This window comes from Pezoporus flaviventris, unplaced genomic scaffold, assembly GCF_033815535.1.
Source record: "Pezoporus flaviventris isolate CSIRO_AGI_PZ_B2104156 unplaced genomic scaffold, CSIRO_AGI_Pfla_v1 ptg000066l, whole genome shotgun sequence".
NCBI classification, from domain to species: domain Eukaryota; kingdom Metazoa; phylum Chordata; class Aves; order Psittaciformes; family Psittacidae; genus Pezoporus; species Pezoporus flaviventris.
Window position 1 is genome coordinate 25,503,809 of NW_026892614.1, and position 19,802 is coordinate 25,523,610.

At 39.6% G+C, this 19,802-nt stretch overlaps 1 protein-coding gene across 10 annotated transcripts in view; it reads left to right on the forward strand.

Annotated features, from left to right (window-relative positions):
• ARID1B (AT-rich interaction domain 1B) overlaps positions 1–19,802 on the forward strand; it is a 329,589-nt gene that overhangs the window by 173,995 nt on the left and 135,792 nt on the right. For 7 of the 10 annotated variants that reach the window (XM_061471608.1, XM_061471615.1, XM_061471609.1 and 4 more), the window contains exon 5: positions 9,949–9,990. The exons of the other annotated variants lie outside the window; for them this stretch is intronic. In XM_061471608.1, the coding sequence (XP_061327592.1) occupies positions 9,949–9,990 (42 nt within the window). The remainder of the gene's footprint in view (positions 1–9,948; positions 9,991–19,802) is intronic. 10 annotated transcript variants of the gene reach the window in all.

Consider the following 19,802-nt stretch of genomic DNA (forward strand, 5'->3'; position numbering starts at 1 on the left):
CTGTTCTGAATCTGTCAATGCCCAGATGATGCCCAAGTGAATTGTCCAGACATTGTCAGTGTAAGCTATGTTCTGTATATGGCATGATACTGATTTGGGAGAAGGGGATGTCAGGAAGAGCTTTCTATGTTCTTGGGAAGGTAGGGACTGGGTTCTGAGAGCCTGTTGCATCCCTACTGGCAATTGCCTGTGACATTTCCCCACGTAACTTGCAGTTGCATGGACCGACTGTGGTTCTGCTGTTGATCATATCATGCTCCTATGGCAACAGCAGTAATTTAGCTGAGTATGCAATAACAGACATGCACTTAGTATATTTTAATCATCTTTAGAGAAATGTGTTTCAGCCTTTTTTTTTGTGTAGAGGTGTAGGCTTTCCTTTTAATTTATGCTTATTTCCTTTCTGATCCATTCCATTTTTTTTTTCTTGATTTAAGAGTAAAAGGATCATTTTTATGTTAACCAGTTTTTTCAAGATCATGCTTTAGAAAGGCCTGTTTCACCACTGCTGTGAGGGAAAGGGGAGAGGGGGAGCACAGATAAAATATTCTGGTTTTACTCAGAACAAGTTCATGAGCAAGTCCAACCATATACAATCTAGAAAAAAATTAATCAGAACGTAAGCTGTATGTAGGTAGGTCTTCTGATGACAGATTTTTTTTGTTTCTTGGTGGTTTTATTCTTAAAAAGTACCACTTTTTAAGATAACGCAAAAGGAAAAGCAGTCCTTGTAGGGCAGGAGTATTGTGGAGATTGGACTAAATTACAAAAAACTGTTCAGAAAGGTGTTCTTTTTTCCTGTTATTTTTGAGATTCAGCAAGTTTGCATAAGTAACCTGTTCCATTAAAACTACAAATGAATGCAGTTTATGGAAGTGGTTGTGAGACACAGTAAAGCTTTTGAAGCTAAAACTGTGTTTCTGAAACAGAGTGGTCCCTACCTTATGTGCTTCCTCACCTAAAAAAAAAATAATCTTTTTAACCCACATAACCCAAAATAGTGTTCTCTCTAAGATGCAGGAAGCTTTTTTCCCCTGAGCACAATAGGAATGTGTTGACTCTCTTGAAAACAGTTTCTGTTTCTCAAACACGTTTTCTTTTTCAGCATAGATAATTAACGCCTTCTTCACAGTGCTTGGTGCCCTTGATACATCTGTTACCTTTGACAGATCCTTTCTGTTTTCCACCTCTTCCTAATATGCTTCCAATATTTTCAGCACAAAATAGCTTAGTATCTTTGATGCTGGTTATATACAGGCTCAATTAAATGAGAAGGCTGCTGACAGAATGGTGTAGAGTTGAAACTTGAAGCTTTTGTTTCTGTAAAGATTGTGTCCTTGGTCACTTATCTTTAGTTTTTGCTGCGAATTGTTTGAGTTCTTTTAGGCAAGATTGTTTAGACTTGCAGTTTTTAGCTAGGGCTGTATTTGGTTTTGCTTTCACAGGTGGTATGTGCAGTAATTAGGTAGAGATACATAGGCTCTGTGGTCTTAACAGCAGAAACCCTTGCCGCTGGTGAGGGTGGCTTTAAAACATGCCTTTCTGGAACTGTCTGGAATATTTGAAAGCATTATGGCACTGCAGCTGTTCAGTACCACCCCCTAGTTGCTGGTGGATGGTATCTTGTACTTACACTAAGCAACCTGGCTTTGAAAAGGGCTTACCACGGGTGTTCAGGTGGGCCCTGGGTTGCTGAACTATGGCAGTGGGAACCTCCAACCCTGTGAGTGAAGGGCAGCAGTGGTTTAATCCTTGGTGTTTTCTGTAGCAGGGTTCTACAGCCTTACAGTGTGGTAGTGCGCAAAGGCAGCTGCTGTAGAGACCCTTTAGTAGTGGACTTTGGTAGACAAGGTTTTATGATTCCCGGTTTGGAAGTGGGGAATTAAAATGAAATCACGGTGTTGGAACAAGAGAATGAGAAATAGAAACAGATTAGAAAAGATGCAGACACACAATACCTAAATAAAAGGCTTACCAGTGGCAGTAATTGTTCCTGCTTATGTCATGTGGTATAATGACAGTTTCTCAGATTTCCCATATACTAGAATGGGTGAGGATGAAAGGCTGGAATTTTGTTTTTACATCTTCCGCACTTTTCTTAAGGAAAATTAAATAGTGACTGCTCTGAGATTTCGATGCAAGTACATCATTTTGATATCTACTTTGTCAAACAAATATCAAAAGCTAATTTACAGTGCAGCTACTCTGTTTCATGCAGCATTCGGGTGTGAAAGAACTAATTGTATGTTACTCATCTTTGCATACATATATATGAAAAACAGTATGACAGAAAAATAGAAAAGAATTTAAAATACATGTTTACAGAGGGAAAACAAGTGTATATGTATATGTGTATCTATATATTGTACCTATTTCATCTCATAATGATGAGCAGATGAACATGTTACTGTCATGAACTTGCAGCTGATCATCTGTTTATATAGTACCTACGGGGGCATAAGTTATCACAGAATTGCAAAGGATGGGAGCGTACTCACAGATAAGTCTCAGGTTCCCTTCCAGTGAGCGTGTGCTGAGCAGAGATGTAAACAATCTTCAGTGTCAGTTTATCTGGGATTTGTAATGGTTGTTTTCTGATGCAGACCTAAATACATTTGTGCCTTTCTGTCTTTTTGAGGTTACAGGATTTGCCCCATAGCACACAACTTTTTTCTCCCGAGTTGCTTCTAATATATGTAATTCTGTTGCAAGGATTCTATCTCACAAGGATGATGGTTATTGCTTTTAGTTAGCTAATATCTAGAGTTTAATTTTTTTGCTTCTTAGGGATTGGCCTTGTTCCCAGGATTTTGCAAAATATTTGCAGTGGGAGACTAAACCAGCAGGTTAGTTAATAGCGCATCCAGCAATGTATGTTGGGCACAGTGTTGAAGATGTGAATGATTTTTTGTGGTGTTGTAAATCATCTTCCCCCAAAACATTGACATTTAAGAAAAAGTTTAAGAAAATGAGCAGAACCAATCTGTTCCACTAAACAGCTTTTAAGAACATGAGGCATCATTGTGTTTTATCTCAAACACTGGCTGACCAAGTGCAGAGCTGCTTCATCGAGCTGTGTCCTTGAGCCACTGTGTTGTCTGTACATGGTAATAAGGAGAATGAGGAGAATTAATAAGCAATTTGAGCTGCAGCATACTTTCTTGAAACATCTTTTCAAACGTTTTTAAAGCAATGTAGCACACAAAGTTATTCTTGCATTTAAAAAGAGATCATTTTGTTACTTAATTTGTATTTTTTTGAGCTAAAAGTTGCAGCTTCAAAAATCAGAGCATTGATCTGTATTATTGCTAGGCCTGGTGAGCTAAGAGATACATGACTGATAGAACAAAGAACAAGCAAAATAAATTAAAGGGAAAGTCTAAGAAAAGGTGGATGCCAGATTTAATGAATAACTGCTCTGAATTGGGTCACATTGTATCCACTTTATACATAGGTCAGAGGGGAAGGGAAGCCTGGCATTTGCTTCACTGCAAGGCCTTGAGTAAGCAGCTTCAATGACTTTGCATAGAAAGTGAGGAAATTTCATCTGATCTGTCCTTAATTAATGAGATTTACATTGTGCGACTGTCATGCCTTTATTTTGGGCATAGATTGAGGGTCATTACAAAGGTGTGTCTTTGGTGTATTTGTTCAGGGATTGCCCAGGGAACATGCCAGTCCTCACTTGCTATAGACGCAAAACATAGCCTGAAGTTACACGGGTGATTGCAGCTAAAAATAAACAAAACCAGTGGCAGATACCAGAGAAGAAGGGAAAAAAGGGTTGTCACAGTTACCAAAGTTTATTCCTACAGTTCTGCATGCATTAAGAGTTGTGTGCGCCTTCAGTAAGTCCTTGAAGGATTGTGGGTCATATAGGTTTGTCCTTGCTCCAGCCAGAAGGACAGCCATCTTCTACAATTGCCAAATCCTAAATTGCTTTAAAAGGAAGGCAAAGGGAGCAGCTACTAGAGGTAGTTAGGCTGGATTTCGTAAAGATATGACCAGCAGGTCGAAGAAGGTGATCCTGCCCCTTTACTCTGCTCTTGGGAGACCTCACCTGGAGTATTGTGTGCAGTTCTGGTGTCCTCAACATAAAAAGGACATGGAACTGTTGGAACAAGTCCAGAGAAGGCCCACGGGGATGATCAGGGGACTGGAGCACCTCCCGTATGAAGACAGGCTGAGGAAGTTGGGGCTGTTCAGCCTGGAGAAGAGAAGGCTGCGTGGAGACCTCATAGCAGCCTTGCAGTATCTGAAGGGGGCCTATAGGGATGCTGGAGAGGGACTCTTCATTAGGGACTGCAGTGATAGGACAAGGGGGAACAGGTTAAAACTTAAACAGGGGAAGTTTAGATTGGATATAAGGAGGAAATTATTTCCTGTTAGGGTGGTGAGGCACTGGAATGGGTTGCCCAGGGAGGTTGTGAATGCTCCATCCCTGGCAGTGTTCAAGACCAGGTTGGACGAGGCCTTGGGTGGCATGGTTTAGTGTGAGGTGTCCCTGCCCATGGCAGGGGGGTTGGAACTAGATGATCTTAAGGTCCTTTCCAACCCTAACTATTCTATGATTCTATGACTCTAGCCATATTCATGCTAAAAATAAACTTTTTAGGGACTTTGAAAAATGGAAACTGGATTAACTTCCTGTAAACTTTGTTTAAAAATGAATTCAGAGGTGGTGGAGTGTGGGTGGGTGGGCTGATCAGAAAACCTGAAAAGCTGCAAATCTGCACTAGAAAAAGATTACAAAGGGTGTATTGGCACCAAGTACTACAGCATCCTCTGTGTTTCATGGTATCTGGGCTGTTTTCTATAGGCAAGACTGGTGTGTGGATATAGTAATTGGACTTGCATTTGGCATTGCCCTATGGCTGAACTAATGAGTTCCATTTGTAAGTTGTGATTTCAGATCCCTCCCCTTCAACCTGCTACAAAGTCCTGTGTAACTCAAAGGGCAGACAGTTTGATTATGAACTGGGCAATGTGGTGCGTTTTGTCTTATCATGATTGAACACGACATGCACTCCAGACAGCGAGAAGGTGATCTGACAGTCATTCAGGAGGCACCACCTCTATTTCCTCATTCTTTTTGGATTTTGTTGTCATGGGGAAGAGAGTCCTTTATGGTCTGACTAATCTTAACCAAACAGGGAAAACAAAAGTATTGCAAAATGCAAGTATTAACATATCAATTTATTTTGTGTTGAGCATCTATTTAAAGTGCCAGGGGCATGCCTTTTTAGTAAGCAGGCAGTTGACAAAAACCCTCTAGGTATCAGAGAAGCCCTGTGCTATAATTTTCCTAGAATAATAATGTCAAACAAATGACAATAGAAAGCCTATAAAATTTGGAGCCAGCTGGGCAAACTCTTGCGTGTGAAGCATGGTTACTGTCAATGCCTCTGCAGAACATTTTGTCTTGATCAGAGCTGCTCCAGTCTGCTGCATTCCTAGCCAGAGTAGCTGTAACCCCCTCACCTGCCAGCTGCAAATAGCGGCTCCATTAGATGAACTCTGAGGAGCCTCTACCCAAGACAGCAGCGTTAAGTGCGTATTGTATTGGGAGCTTTTGCCTAGCTAGTTAAATGTGGATCGATGATCCTTTTCAGCATTAGTGTTAACAGGCTATTACATGGAAACTGACATGCATCAGAAATGACTATTAGTGCTTATTTTCAGATTCCCCCAGAAAAGATGGAGAGGGGCTCTGTGACCCATATCTTTTTGCAAGTCAGTTATTTTGTCCTTGCATACTTGCTATTTCGTATTCTGTTGTTTGGATAACAGTCTTGGATATTAAGCGTAGCTGTAATTTGTCCTGTTAACGGTATTCCATTTCCTGCAGCTCTTGCTCAGTTCCAGCTAATCCCGTCTCAAAGTCTTGATGAGACCAGGAGGAGCTGGACTGAGCTGAGAACCAAATCAATGCTGAGTATGGCTTTGGAGAAGACCAAATGATAATAATTCTTTGTGTCGTCTGATTACTAGGTTGTACAACTCTGTTCCAAAAAGGTATTGTTCAGCATTGCTCCTCAAGGTTTTGATCTGTGTTTCAACTTCTTTCCTCTTTGATGAAGGTAAAAATAACTTTGTGAACAATTTACTGTAATTCCTCTGGCTGCAATACAGTATTGTTTGTCGAATTGGAACTGTGTGAGTCCTTTATTGAAAAGCAAAACAAAAATAATGAGGAAGTCTCATTACTTCTGACAAAAAGAGACTCAGGGCTATTCCTGAGCTTGTTTCAGGGTACTCCACTTGTTACTTATCAGGGATTCTCCAGGCTGACATGAGCATATTTATGAATTCTTCCATCTTGAAAAAAAAAATATTGAATGCTATTTCATTCTACTCTTATAGTATGTAAGCAGTGGTGGTTTTGGCCACAGCTGCCTGTTTTGGAGATCATCTAGGTTGTGTGGGGAGATAGCAAGTTCATTTTGTCATGTGTTTGGGAAGATGTGCAGGGTTTTGGGGCACCATCCTGGCAAGTTCTTGGTCTCTGAAGGGTGGCATCTGGAGCAAGAGCCAGGAGCAGGCTCTGGGAGGGGTCAGGTGCCCAGGTAGAACAGGCATGCTCCAGATGTGGGATACTTCTGCGCCACTAGGTGTGTCTCATCTAATTGATCCGCAGCATATGATTAATACACATGCTGTCTAGAATATTACGGCATCATTTACCCCTTACCACTTACAGTGGCCTTCTAGCCCAGAATTGTAGAACAGTGTAGTGCGGTTTGAGTTTATTGATTAGAAGTGAAAAGGCTGTTAGATTCTTCAGGTAAACTGGGAGAAACACCAATTAACAGTGATTAAAACTTGCTTTTACTTAGAAATAATATACAGGGCAAACAGATCCATTTAGTTGTAACACTGTGCTGTGAGGAGTGGAAAGTGGACTGAAGCAAAGATTCAGAGCAGTGCCTAGGGGAAAGCTACTGTATCTGATACAATCAGATACATACATGTGAAATCAACAGTGCTTCATGTAAGAACCAAGTCTGCTTTTTTTAATGATGCAGTGAATTTTTCAGTGTGAAAGAAAAACAGTCCCCACCCAAGATAATATATTTACATATGTCCAGTCAGAGCAGACAACTAAAATAGGAAATGTTTAACTGCCACAAATAAGCATATTAGAAGTTCTTAATTCATGTCTGATTATCTCAAAGCAGTAATGAAACTCTTGTTCATTTTTCTGTTTACTGGAATGGAAGTGGTATATCTTGAAGACGATAAAGAGAATGATGGTGCTTGCCTGATTCTTGCCAAATTTTTCTTCTGTCTGGGGTGCTGTGCGTGCTAATTGAAGTACACTCTCATTCCCACTAGAGGGGGGTCCTCTCAGCCTAGGTTGTAATGCATTTTGGTTTGTCTTTTTTTTATTTAACTTAACATGAGGAAAAACTCACGTCCTACGTCTTGTCTCAGTACTTTCTATTGAGTATCTTATGGTGTCAGCAATTACTTGTTTCTTACTGGTCTTAACTGCCTTTTATACAAAGAGTTAAAAACCAAAATGAGTGAACACTGGTAAACACACAGTAGTAACAAAGAATACAGAAGGTGGTTTATATCATTGTCTGCAAGGTGAGGACAAGTATTTAGCACAGAAGTGGTGTGATCACTCATGGAAAACAGAAGTGGCATTATCAGACCTGTTCAATAACTTTTTTTAATTATCTCCACCAATAGCTGCACTCCATTTTATTGTCTCTGTGAGCCTTATGTTCTAAGCATGAAAGAAAATATTTCTATATGTAAAGGAGACTAGATGTATAGTTTTTACATCAACTTAAATTTCTGCAGTGCTATCTGATGTCACGATTTGTTCCTCTTCTCAGTTTCTCGGTGAAAAAGAGGAATGAGTTTTGTAAATGCTCTGGTCATTGTGCCATGCTAATTCATGCATTTTGAAACTATGGCAGTTGCGAGCATTCTCTTGGCCTTGAGCAAGCAGGAGCTTAGCACAGCCTGTTTGTTGACAATACCCCTGTACTCTACCTGAAGGTCCCCTCATGGTGAGGCGGCCTCTCCACAGATGAGGCCAAGCATGGAGGCCAAACAAAGGAAGCTCTGCCTGATCTCTGCTGGGTCAGTGCAAGAGTTTTGTGCTATCTGTAGCATGCTCTTGCTGTGGGGAGCATTGAGAGAGTACAGGGCAGAGGGCAGGCATCTCTGGACTGGCTCAGTGGGCCATCAGCCCAGCTGGGACCACTTGGGAAGAAGAGGAAGAGAAAGGAACAGTAGTCCAAGGGAAAGTGAACTGGAGCTGGCAAGGAGTTTGCCTCCTGGGGTCAAGGATGGAGGCAGAGAGGGACTCAGTGTCACAGAGAAGGCTCCAGTTTTCCTAATGAATCTCCACAACTGAAATGTAGCAGAGTAATAAGCATTAATGGGTCTGGAGGCAGCTTCTAGGATATGTGACTGGCACATACTGGATAAAGAAAACTGAGTGAGTTTCCAACAAGATTGTTCACGTTTTGAGGTCTGCCTAGTTACAGTAGCTGGATATTGTACTAAAACAGTAAGCTTAGTGGAAGTGAGCATTCACAGTTTAGATGGATACTGAATTAACCCTAACTGGACTGCTTCTTGTAGTGAAATTACTTTTTCCAAAGGCCACTTGAACGCCTGAGTAAGGTACTGTATTGGGACAGGCAGTCACACTGTTATTTCCAATCCAGTGGCTGATTATTCTCTTTTTGGCCCTGGGCAAGTCACTTAACCCTCTGTCTGTTTCTTCATCTGTAAAATATATTATGGATATTTATCAGTCTCACCAGGACTGATTGTTTAATATTTATGAAGTGCCTAAAGGATTAGAAGCTTAATATAAGTAGCTAATACATATCATTTTAGATTGATTTTATTTACTTGATTTTTTTTCCCCTACCTTCTATTGAATGAGATGCTATTTTGTAGCCTCTTGCTGCTGTTCCTAATCAGCTGGACAGGTCACATTTGGGTAACTTCAGGTTCATTTTCTTCTTTTATTCCTAGTTCCTATAAATGCTTTATCTCCTTCCTGCTTTCTTCCCTCTCTTTTTTAATTTAGAGATGAAGAGATACCGTATGTTGCTAGATCATGACATAAATATATTTAAGTGTTCCCATCATTGTTAGTTTATCTGCCTTTCCATTATAAACCCTCTTGTTCAGGGGTTTATAACTCTGGCATTATAACATGCTTCAGGCTGAAACTTGACATTCATTTTTTCCCTCTTGATTTGCTTTAAATCCTTCACTCTTCTTAAGTTAAACTGGAGATTAGATACATTAGTTATAGTTATACTAGTTGTATAAATCATGATGCAGCAGTAGGCATTTTAAACAGGATGTAAATCAGAGAAATGGAGAATTTTCTTGTTGTTAAACCATGTGCCTGGGAGTAGGAATCTGGGATTCTTTTCCTGAGTGTGTCCCTGGCTTGGCACATGACTGCTGAGAAATTACTTAACCTCTTTCCACCTTGGTCTTTTGTCTGTATATTGGGATGATGACATTTCTTACTTCACTGGTGTATTGGGAAGCTTAATTAATTAGAATTCATAAAAGAACCAAGATTCTCAGGTGAAAGGTGATGAAGTGTGAAGTATTCCTAAGGAGTCTTAACGAAAAATCAGTGTGCCTGCTCTTCTGTGTCTGTTGCCTGTTGTCCCAGATCAGTGCTTAGAGCTGTGCAGTCTGTGGCTTTACATCAGTTAGGCTGAGAAACCTTGTTTGTGTCATGAGGGATGCTCTCTGAGTTTCCTGTTGTCAGGATTTCTGTTGTCAGCTGTTAGTTTGGCATGTCCTATCGTATGTAAGCTTCCTAGGGTTGACCAAGACTGGCATCTTCATTTGCAGATCTCTTCTTTGCCTGGACTATGGTGCTGTGCTCAGGGAGAGAGAGGTTCTTGGTGGTGGCTAAATGTGAAATGGTCTTTTTCCTTATAATTTCAGGTTGAAGTGTTGGCCTCTGAGGATGCTACATTTGGACACAAGGTGTGTAGTTTGATGTAGTTTTGTTACCTAGGTCCCATCAGTTTGAACTGTTGGATGTGTTATCACAGAAGATGACAATTTTCAACCTGAGAATTCAGGACCCTGTGACTTACATCCATCAGTTCTTTCCCTTATATGTGGTAATCTGACAGTGACACATAAGACTGTCTAAATGCTGTTACTTGGCATAAAACCTGTGAGGAAGTTTTACTTGCGGAAGCCCATGGAACGTCAGCTTTGTAGTAACTTTGGAGATTGGCCTGGTCCAAATGCTGGATTTGTTCTTGTTCCATAGATTTGCAGCTCAAAAGTTGTAGTTGTTACCTGTTTTGCAGTCTGGTGAGTAAGCCACTTTGTTGATGGTCCTTTTTCACAGTGCATCTTAAGTAGAAAGTAGTACATTGAACAGCTGCATCACCCTGTATTCAGTTGTAGATCAATGTATGGCGCACAGTATGCGTGTTGGAGAGGCCCCTTAAAACCTGCTCTGCTAAATAGATGGGCTCCTAGTTATTGCTCAGGTTTCTTTGGCCAGAGAGCATTATGGTGATGACCACAGTTTTAATTGAGCACTAATCGCAGATGATTTTAAGCAGGGCAGATTGTGTGTAGGCTACATCTGCTTAGCTAGGAGGAGAATGGGGAGGGGAAGAAGGAGATTGTAGGAACAGTAGGCCAAATCATGACAATGAAGAGTTTTGTGCTGCTGAAGGCCCGCATGCTGTGATACTACTGCAGGTGAGAAAATAACAGTAAAATAGCAGTGAGAAAATACTGTCAAGGTTAAAAAAAAAAAAAGTTCTCCAGTTCTGTATCGAATATGAAAAAATTAAACAACAGAAAAAAACCCAAAACTTTTAGATCACTTAAATATTCATGATGCTAAAATTTACATTGTCTGTATTGTACATTTTTATGTTGACCTCTGATAAAGTGATTTAAATAAATTATTAAAAAACAGAACTACAGTATTATTTGAAGTATTTAACATATTGTAGTCTGCAGTATTTTCTGAGGTTTATTTAATACCCAGCCTGCATACAGAATATTTCTTGAATATTTAATAAACTCAGAGGGTCAGCTCTTGTGAACTCATCTTCATAATCCTTCAGACTAGGTGGGTAAACAGAAATGTTGCTGAAGATAATTGTAGCCAGTCGCTCTCACAACGAAAGTACTGTGGAGGAAGCTTCTTACTTGTTTCATGGTTAGACTTGCAAGCTGGTTTTCAGTCTTTGGATTATTTTGATGGACATCCTTTGAACCTCCTTTTCATTATCAAAAGTTTTAAGAATTTCTAGTACTAGGCTTCAGGTTTATAGAACTGAATCGTTACGCTTGCCAACATCATCCTTCAGAGTCTCAAGCAACTTTTCTGTAAGATTAAACTTCAGAACAAATGGGGTCTTCTTACTCACTTAAAACAGTGGCTTAATGTTACATAGTGAACTGTGTATGTCTAGGGGTGTCATGTACCTTTTATCAGTCAAGGAGAAAGGTAAATGTTCATCCCAGATGTGTTAATTCCAGAATTTATCTTAGCTGTCTAGGCATGCTGTGAAAGCACTTTCTTTCCTCCTCTCCCTTAAGAAATGCTTCCTTTACTGTCTCAATGACAAATAAATATTAGTGTCTCTGTTACATCAAATGTCTTTGTTAGATTAACAAATGAGTTGGTATGCCCATGAGGAGTATGTATGAACACCTTTTTTTAATGAAAAATAATTTTAATTTTATAAATCATAAAGTAAGCTGATGTGGTGAATACCAGGTAATACAGATGAGAAGGATATAAGGTTGAAAGTTTCCATGATATAAAGCTTTCCTTAATCCCAGCTTTTAGCTTGCATTTCGCTCCAGGTCTGTTGGCGACTGTTGAAGGGACTGTCTTTATGGGTTTGGGTGTAGCATATACTTCGACTTGAGACATTGTAGGCCCTCTCTACATGCATAAGCAGAAGCATAATTTGCTGCAGGTTATGAATCTTCTTTTGACTGTATCCATTCCATCTGTCCTTAGACACTTACCACTTAGTTTTAGGATTGTTGACAGGCTGTGTTGCCTGTAGATACTAGAACACTGGTTTAAAAACAGAGTATTTCTAGACTGCTGAAAGAGTTTACAATGTTATCTGTTAGTCGTAAATTCTCCATGATTTTAGTCTCATGGTAAATACGCAATCTGGCAGCAAATGGGGCTGTTTCCCAGGAAAGCACTCTGAATAGACGGCAGAACATTGTTCAACTTTACTGTGGTTATTGTCAGTGAAGTGAAGGTCTGGCTGGTGTAGTCTACCCCTAGGATAGTTGAGTCTTTGGTGGTGACAAGTGCACGCAGAAATCAGGTACAGGATGCTTTTGATGGAAGATACACATACTGATTTGGACTAAATAATTTTTATTTTAGAAAAGAAAATGAAAAGCAAAAATAGTTTCACAGTGTTCAAAATGCCCAGGGAAAAGAGGCACCTTGAAGTACCAAATCTTATCTGCTAAGCACAAAACAGGTGCAAATTCCAGACCATTAGCAAAAGTCCTTCAAAATGTTCACTCCACCTCACCTTTTTAATGAGAAAACAGTCTTCCCAGAACAAAGGTAGAATGAATGTAAGGCATTTATTGGAGTAAAAATGAGATTTTAATATGAACTTCTTTTCCTTTTTTTTTTTTCTTTTTTTTTTTCCTTTTGGTATTCTTTAATGGACCATGAAAATGCAAGCAGCTTTTCGATCAGTTTTAAAGTTGTGGTTTTATAAGTAAAAAGATGCACAGGTTTGACAGCATTGCTGTCCAAACCTTTCCTTTGGTTGAGTAATAGGAAGCAAAACCATTCAGCTTTCTTTGCAACTAATTTTACAGAAGTAGGAAGCTGTTAGTGTGCTGTAACAGCTTTTTCGAAGATGGTACATGTGGTGTTCAGTTTCATTTACACATTCATTGGTGTGTTTGTATGCATGTTTGTTTCTTAAAGAAAAGGAAAAACCTAAACATCTAGCTTTTGACTGATCCTTTTGCTTCAATATTTAGAAGGATTGTGATATATATGTGGCGGTTTATGGAGAGATGTAGGGGAAATGACCACCTAGCAAATCACAAACAGCTGATGGGTGACCTGGGACAGGCATTAACAGTTATGCCTGGTTCATTCAAATTCTGCTGAGTATAAACTTACATATATAATAAGTTTCTTGAAAACTGTAGTTGCCAAGAAACTAACAGAGAGTGAGTAGATGAAGTGGTATCTGCCCGAGTCTGCAGCCAACACACAGGAATGTATTTCAAAGTTGGAAACTCCTTCATTCCCATTAATCTTATTAAAGCCTAATGGTGATATGTAAAAGACTAACAGTACCAATTTATTTTGTGTTTATTTTAGCTGGAATAGGAAGATAGATCTTAGCAGATGGGATCAGTGTTCCCAGATGGTAGAAAAAAATTGGAGGGATACAAAGATGTGAAAAAAAAAAAAAAAGAATAAGGTGCACAGAGCAGAAATAAAAGGTTTAACCATTTTGAATTACGCTGATTTAAACATGAAAGCAATGAACAAATAAAAATAACAGCATCTTGAGGATTTTTAAATCCTCCTTTAGAGATTCAGATGCTCAGTTTCCGTAAGAACATCTTAATCCCTGAGGTAGAATTGAAAATCTTAGTTTGAAAGGTTGGTTATTATATGAAGATTTAACCCACATTTCATTGTTGTAGGAGCCACATATTGGCGTCAGTTGGAGTTACAGTGTCAAATGCAGTAGCACGTACTCCATACAGACTACAAATGGTGTTTGGCCCTATCTAGAGAACAAGTTGCTTGGCTTTTTAAATATTTGTGCTTGGTTTACTCTCTCTCCTTTCCTTCCCCTTCCCTAAGGCTTTTACTGTCAGCATCTACCTGACCCAAATAACGTAGGGTAGAGGAGGCTTCATTCAGTTAAGCAGGGTGAGATCACCTCATCCACGTGTCTCAACCTGTCTGTGGACGTGTAAAGTGCCAGAAGCTCTCTGTTTGCAGAGACGGCTGCAGAGCCCGCCTACCGCAGCTAATGCCGAGATGCAGTGATCCCAGCTTAGTGCAGCATTAATATAAATAAGTTTGTTAATGGCAGTCCAGCAGCTACATGTCAGAAGGCTCACAACTTTGTGCAACAGGAAAAGAGACACTTATGTTCCCACAGTGGGGGAGCTCCACCAAGAACAGGACTCTCTTATTTGGTAGTGAGCTTTAATCCTTCCATTGTGTGTCGTTTTAAGCTGTGTTGTGATGTAATTGGCTTAATCATTACTATTATGTTGCTTTGCACAAGTTAAGATTGTAATTTGACATATGGAAATGAATGGCAACTGAATTAGTGATTTGCAGGTGTCATTTAAAAATGGGGCATGGAAGAAAGCCTTTCATATTTTGCAAGCAGCATGTTTGCTAATGTACAGAAGCAGAATTAACTACACAACTCCATCTCACGCTGCCTTGAAGTAGGAGCGAGCCTCACCTGTTCGTTTCTGGGACTGTGCTGCTTGGGTTGAGAAAAGAATCATTCCCAATGGGTATATTCCCTGTAGGAGTGATTTTACATTTCCTTTGCAGAAGACAAATACAGGACAAAAGCATTCTCTTTGATTGAGAAATCAGCATAATGGAGACACAGCTCTATTAGAGAAATGCAGCAGGGGTGGCATTTCTGATGTGGCTGTGTCTGTGTGGTGGAGCGTTCAGCATTGTTCGTGGAACTAGATGTATTTTGTGACATGGCATAAAGTGATGACCTCGTCTCCATAATTCAGTAACTCTGGAATTTGTTGAAAGAATCTATTCCTTAGTCTTTCTAAGTATGTGCTGGTGGGATGCATTCTTTTAATGTTCTTTCTCTGATACAGGATAGATCGTTTTGAGACTCAAATGTACTAAAGACCTAAAATACCTTTTTTTTTTTACCTCCCAAACATGCTACTTCTACTTGAGTTTATTAAGTTGGGGTTGGGTATTTTGTTTATTTCAGTTGATTTTTTGCTTGATGGTAGTTTTTGTTTGTTTGTTTGTTTGGGCTTGTGTGGTTTGTTTCTTGCTTTCCTCCACCTTGCAAATGCTGCTTTATTGCAAGACGCAGCACATCATGGTGCGTCTTCCATAGCCCACTTATTTTCACAGTGCAGATAACGGAAGTTCAAATCCTGAGGGGAGATTCAGCTGCACAAGGTAGCTGTGTGCCAGATTCCTGGTTTGAAGCATAGAACACTGAAGAGAATACATGGCTGACTGAGAATTACGACTGCAAATCTAGAAGGAAACTGTTGTTCTAGCCATATCTGTAACACGGAAGCCTTGATTGAGGTGCCATTTGAAAAAATTAAGAAAGCGTGTTCTCAAGAGATTTTTTCCTTAATTTTATTATCACTATTTTTATTTGTATTAGCTTGATTGCAACAAAACAGTACTTAGTTCTTGGAAAGAAGGAGAAAAGAAGCCATTGAATGAGAAAAAAAGTAGGCGTTAAAAATTGTTTTCATTTACCGCATGTCTTGTTTAAGCCTGCTTTCTTTTGTTGAAGTCTCCAAGCAGCCTCTGCTTCTGCCATCTGGTGGTTTCTAATAAAAGTTGCATCTTCAAAGCCAAATTAAATTGTTTTAAAGCCAATTAATCCTTTTCAGAAGAGGATGTTTTCAAGTGTCTGAATTATCTCTGTCTTGATATGTTGACACTTGGAGTGTCTATGTGTGTGCTTAGTATATGGGAAAATACAGAGAAATGAGCCCTCATTTACATCTATCTCTGCACTGTTGGCTTAGGTAGGAATCTGGGGGTTGTAAATAAGATTTTGGATTTGTTTCAGCTTAGAAGAAATAGATATTCATATTAGCCTCCAGTGACTTCTGTTTTGTTGCTCAGAGCAGAGTTAGGATTACATGTTTCTCCAGTTCTGTTGTTTTCTTTGTGGAGTTGTTTCACCTGAGGTGTTCAGATGACTGGAAGAATTTCCCAACCTTCTTTCATTAAGTCATTTTTAAAGCTGTGTTGTAAGATTGCTGAAGTCTTATGAATGCCCTCTCCACTGTTTTACTAAGAGTAGAGAATGGCATTATAGCAGGGAACAATATTCTTAGGGACCCCTTAGACCTATTTTGAAGTAGTTAAGTAGCAGCAACTTGAACACGTTTCTGCCTAGACCTTTGCATATCACTGGGATGTTATTTGGGAAAATTCAGGAACATGCAAAAGCAAACAATTATGATAATGTTTCAGAAATTTCATTTACGTAATCAATAGTTCTTAATATCTGATGAATTTTGTCTCAATAAATAAAGTTCCTCTCTGTCCATTGTGCCGTCCTCACTGTGGTCCAGCTTTGTCCCAAGTACTGTGGGCTGTACAGGAGTGTAACCACCTTGAGTAGGTAAGGTGAAATCAGTACAAGAGTGCAGTACCCCATCAAAATCCATTCCAAACAGCACCTGTATGTTATGGTGCCCCACTCCTCACAGCTCACTCCTGCTTCTCGTGGAAGAGAGGATTTTAAAGTTCCCTGGGGGGATGGAAAAAAGTGAGAGCTTCTTAGAGTTTCTGATGCCTCCTTGTGCAGTGGAGGTGGATCTGGACAATTTTAAAACAATCTTGAATAAAGAAGAAAAGACAAAATGATACACAGAATAGGAAGAAAGGTTGTATGTTAGCCAAGAACCCCCAGATGTGAGAACATCAAGACACGCTGGATAAATGGCGTAGTAATAGTGGGTTTTTTCCTTCCTTGTACCCTGTAGTCCACACTCCTGGGCTATAGTTTCAGGAAAGACAAGACCAGGCAAGGCAAAGGCGCTGTCTCATGTGGCAGTGTCCTTGTTGAGGGTACAGCATGTCAGTGTTTCTTGGATATTCCCTTGTTTCTTTTTCTGCCAGTGACCCAAATATATCAGATGCTCCTTGTCAGCATGAAGCATCTCACGATGCTGGCGGAATAAACACTGATGGCCGCAGGGTTAGATTTAGGCACATGAATATGTGGTAACATTTGTTTTACAAAGCTTCCGAGCCTCTGTGGCAGTCTGGTGTGAGCTCAGCTGGTGAACATCAGCCTTCCTTAGCACCTTTGAATATCACTGTCCTGTGTTTTGCCCAGCACCTGCGGATTAGTGCTAAAAAATTGTAACTTGCTAGCTTTTCTCTAGCATCATCTTTACTTTTGGTCATACATAAACATAATGAACAGCCTTCATCTCCAGTACTGCACAGTTTATGTTATTAAGGTGTTGATATGGCCACACTTTGGGTTTTCAGATGAGTTTAAAGCTTTCACCACCTTTCTGAGGGCACGAGATGGCAGAAATCAGTGTGCAGTTTTCAGAAACGTGTATGTAGTTCATGGCAACTGTTAAGTATTTCCTCAAGTGATGTCTGTAAGTAAGAAGGCTTGGCAACTGGGTTTGCTTTTCTGATTCATGAGTAGTGTCCCTCTTTGGCCAGTTCTATGCCAATTTAGGTTGCCACTTTTTTGAAATTGGCTGCTACAACCTCGAATTGTCCAGCTTTTGTGGCAGCAGCCGTAGCAATCCATACTTCCCTCGCTTGTGTTTTGGAAGAGATGATCTGTAGTGTGGTTTGCCCTTTCCAAGCTCCTTAGAAATGCCAGAAGAGTACAAAGTTTGATGCTTTCATGGTGGGAACATGCATTACCTTCAGGGTTTGACTGAACCCACAACCCACCACTTCACACCAGTAACTAAGATGTGGCGATAGCAGTTACCACAAAAAAAAAAGAAAAAAAAAAAGAACTTATTTTCTCAGCCTTCCTTCTGTAACTGCGTTTTTAACTGGTGGGTGCATTTGGGCTGCCTGACCCTGGTGTGCCCGAGCTGACTGCCAGCATCTGGTTTAGGGTTCTCCCTCCCTCAACTCTTAATGTATAACCAGGGTGATGCTTGCCTGATGGGCCCGGTCCTTTACAGTTCTGTGTGGCCTCTGATTTATACTGCTGGTTTGAACTTCGAGGGAGTATCAGATCTACCAAGAAGTGATCTAACAGTTGGAACACAATGTTTGCTTGTAAATACCTGCACATTTTAAATAAATGTTGAGGCAGGTGGTCTCTTTGTTTGGGAGTGGGAAGAGGGCAGGACAGAGTATTTGCAAATAGTTTGCTGTTTCTTCTTGATTAGGAGAGCAGGTTAGACCAGATTTCTTTTTCTTCTGTAAATTCTACCTGATTGCACAACTGGTGGGACCAGAACTGCTCCCTCCAGCAACCAGCCCCACCTTGCTACAGGAAGCATGTTCTGATTGATAATGTGACTTAAAAAACAACAAGAAAGAAACCACAAATATTTACATTTTTTTAAAACTACTGTTCGTTTGTTTGGTTGTTGTTTGGTTTTGTTTGTTTTTTTTTTTTTTCCAAAACATTCTTTTTTTTTAACAGCATGAAATACACGTATAGGAAAAGATTCAGATTTCTGCTATGTGGCTGCTTCCCTTGATTGCATAGTCGGCTCATTAAAACTAGTGCCAGGGTTGAAGAATAAGAATTGCAAAGAGGAACGTGAGAAAGTTGTTGGGAAGACAGATACAATTTAAGTTTTTGTTTCCCCCTTTTTTTCTCTGAGACAGGGTCAGGTGTGTATCATGCTTCTGAGCTGTGCTTTGCTGGGAAAAGGGCTGTTGACATGTGGCAGATTTCAAAGAAGAAAAAACAATGACAATAATACAGAATCTCAGGCTTTTTACTGAACATACATTTCTTGTACAGAAAACACCATTTTGTAACTTTGATGCTTCAATTATTCCATTGTGCAGTTTTTAACAATTTCTTCTTGTGTGACAGGGTTTTCTAGTGAACTGGGATTTTGATGGATAATTTTATTATATTAGGAGGACACTGGGAAATCTTGTTTTTCAAGATCCTTTCTTTGATTTTCTTTGTGAACAGATCTTAATATTTTCTAGTACTGGAAGATCAAGATTACAGATGGTTTCACCGTGATTTTCCTGCTGTTGCAATGCCTTAAATTGTTTAATATTATACACACGTAAGCTATTGTGATATATTTCTAATGTAGCAATCATTATGTGTTTTATGATTTTATTACTAAATCCTTGCTGCTACCTGAAATAGAAAGTAGATTGATTTACAGTCTCTCTAGTAAAATTTGCCTTAACATTTTAATCTTGAGCAAAATAAGCATCGTTCGTACTGTTCAATTTAATGTGACTGTCTGTTTTCATTCCACTGGCTAATTCCTCCCCCTCTCTTTATCAAGATCTATTTGAATCTCCCTGAGCCTCCTGTGAAACTTCATCAGTGTTATTCCTTGTGTCAGAACCGATGTACCGATTACCTCGTAAATATAATCTATATCTAGAGTGGTTTTATAACTTCAGTCCTTGTGCAAGGGCTGTGCTCCAGTGGAGTGGTGTCCGCCTTAGAAACACTGTGGGAAGGGTGGTTAGAATGCATACTAATTTAAAAATTAATAAATGTATTTTGAGAAATGTGTTAACTGCTGTTTATGAAAGGAACCATTGAAGTGAATCATGTGGAACTGGCTTTTGTCACATCTAAGTAACTAAATATCATTATAACACATACGATTGTGTGCAGAACCTTTACAGTAATGTAGGTATGGCTGTTTATATGCTTATTAACTTGTAGTTTTTTAGCTGTGGTGTGTGCAGAATGCTGCTGAGGTCAGAGTTGTTAAGCTGCCCCAGATAGTACTCAGGGAAGGAATTGCATTAGCTAAAGCTTTCTTGGTTTGGTGTCTTTTAAGCAAGTTTTTGGTTTTGTTTGTTTTTTTTTTTTTTACCAGTAGTGTTGCAGAAAAGGATT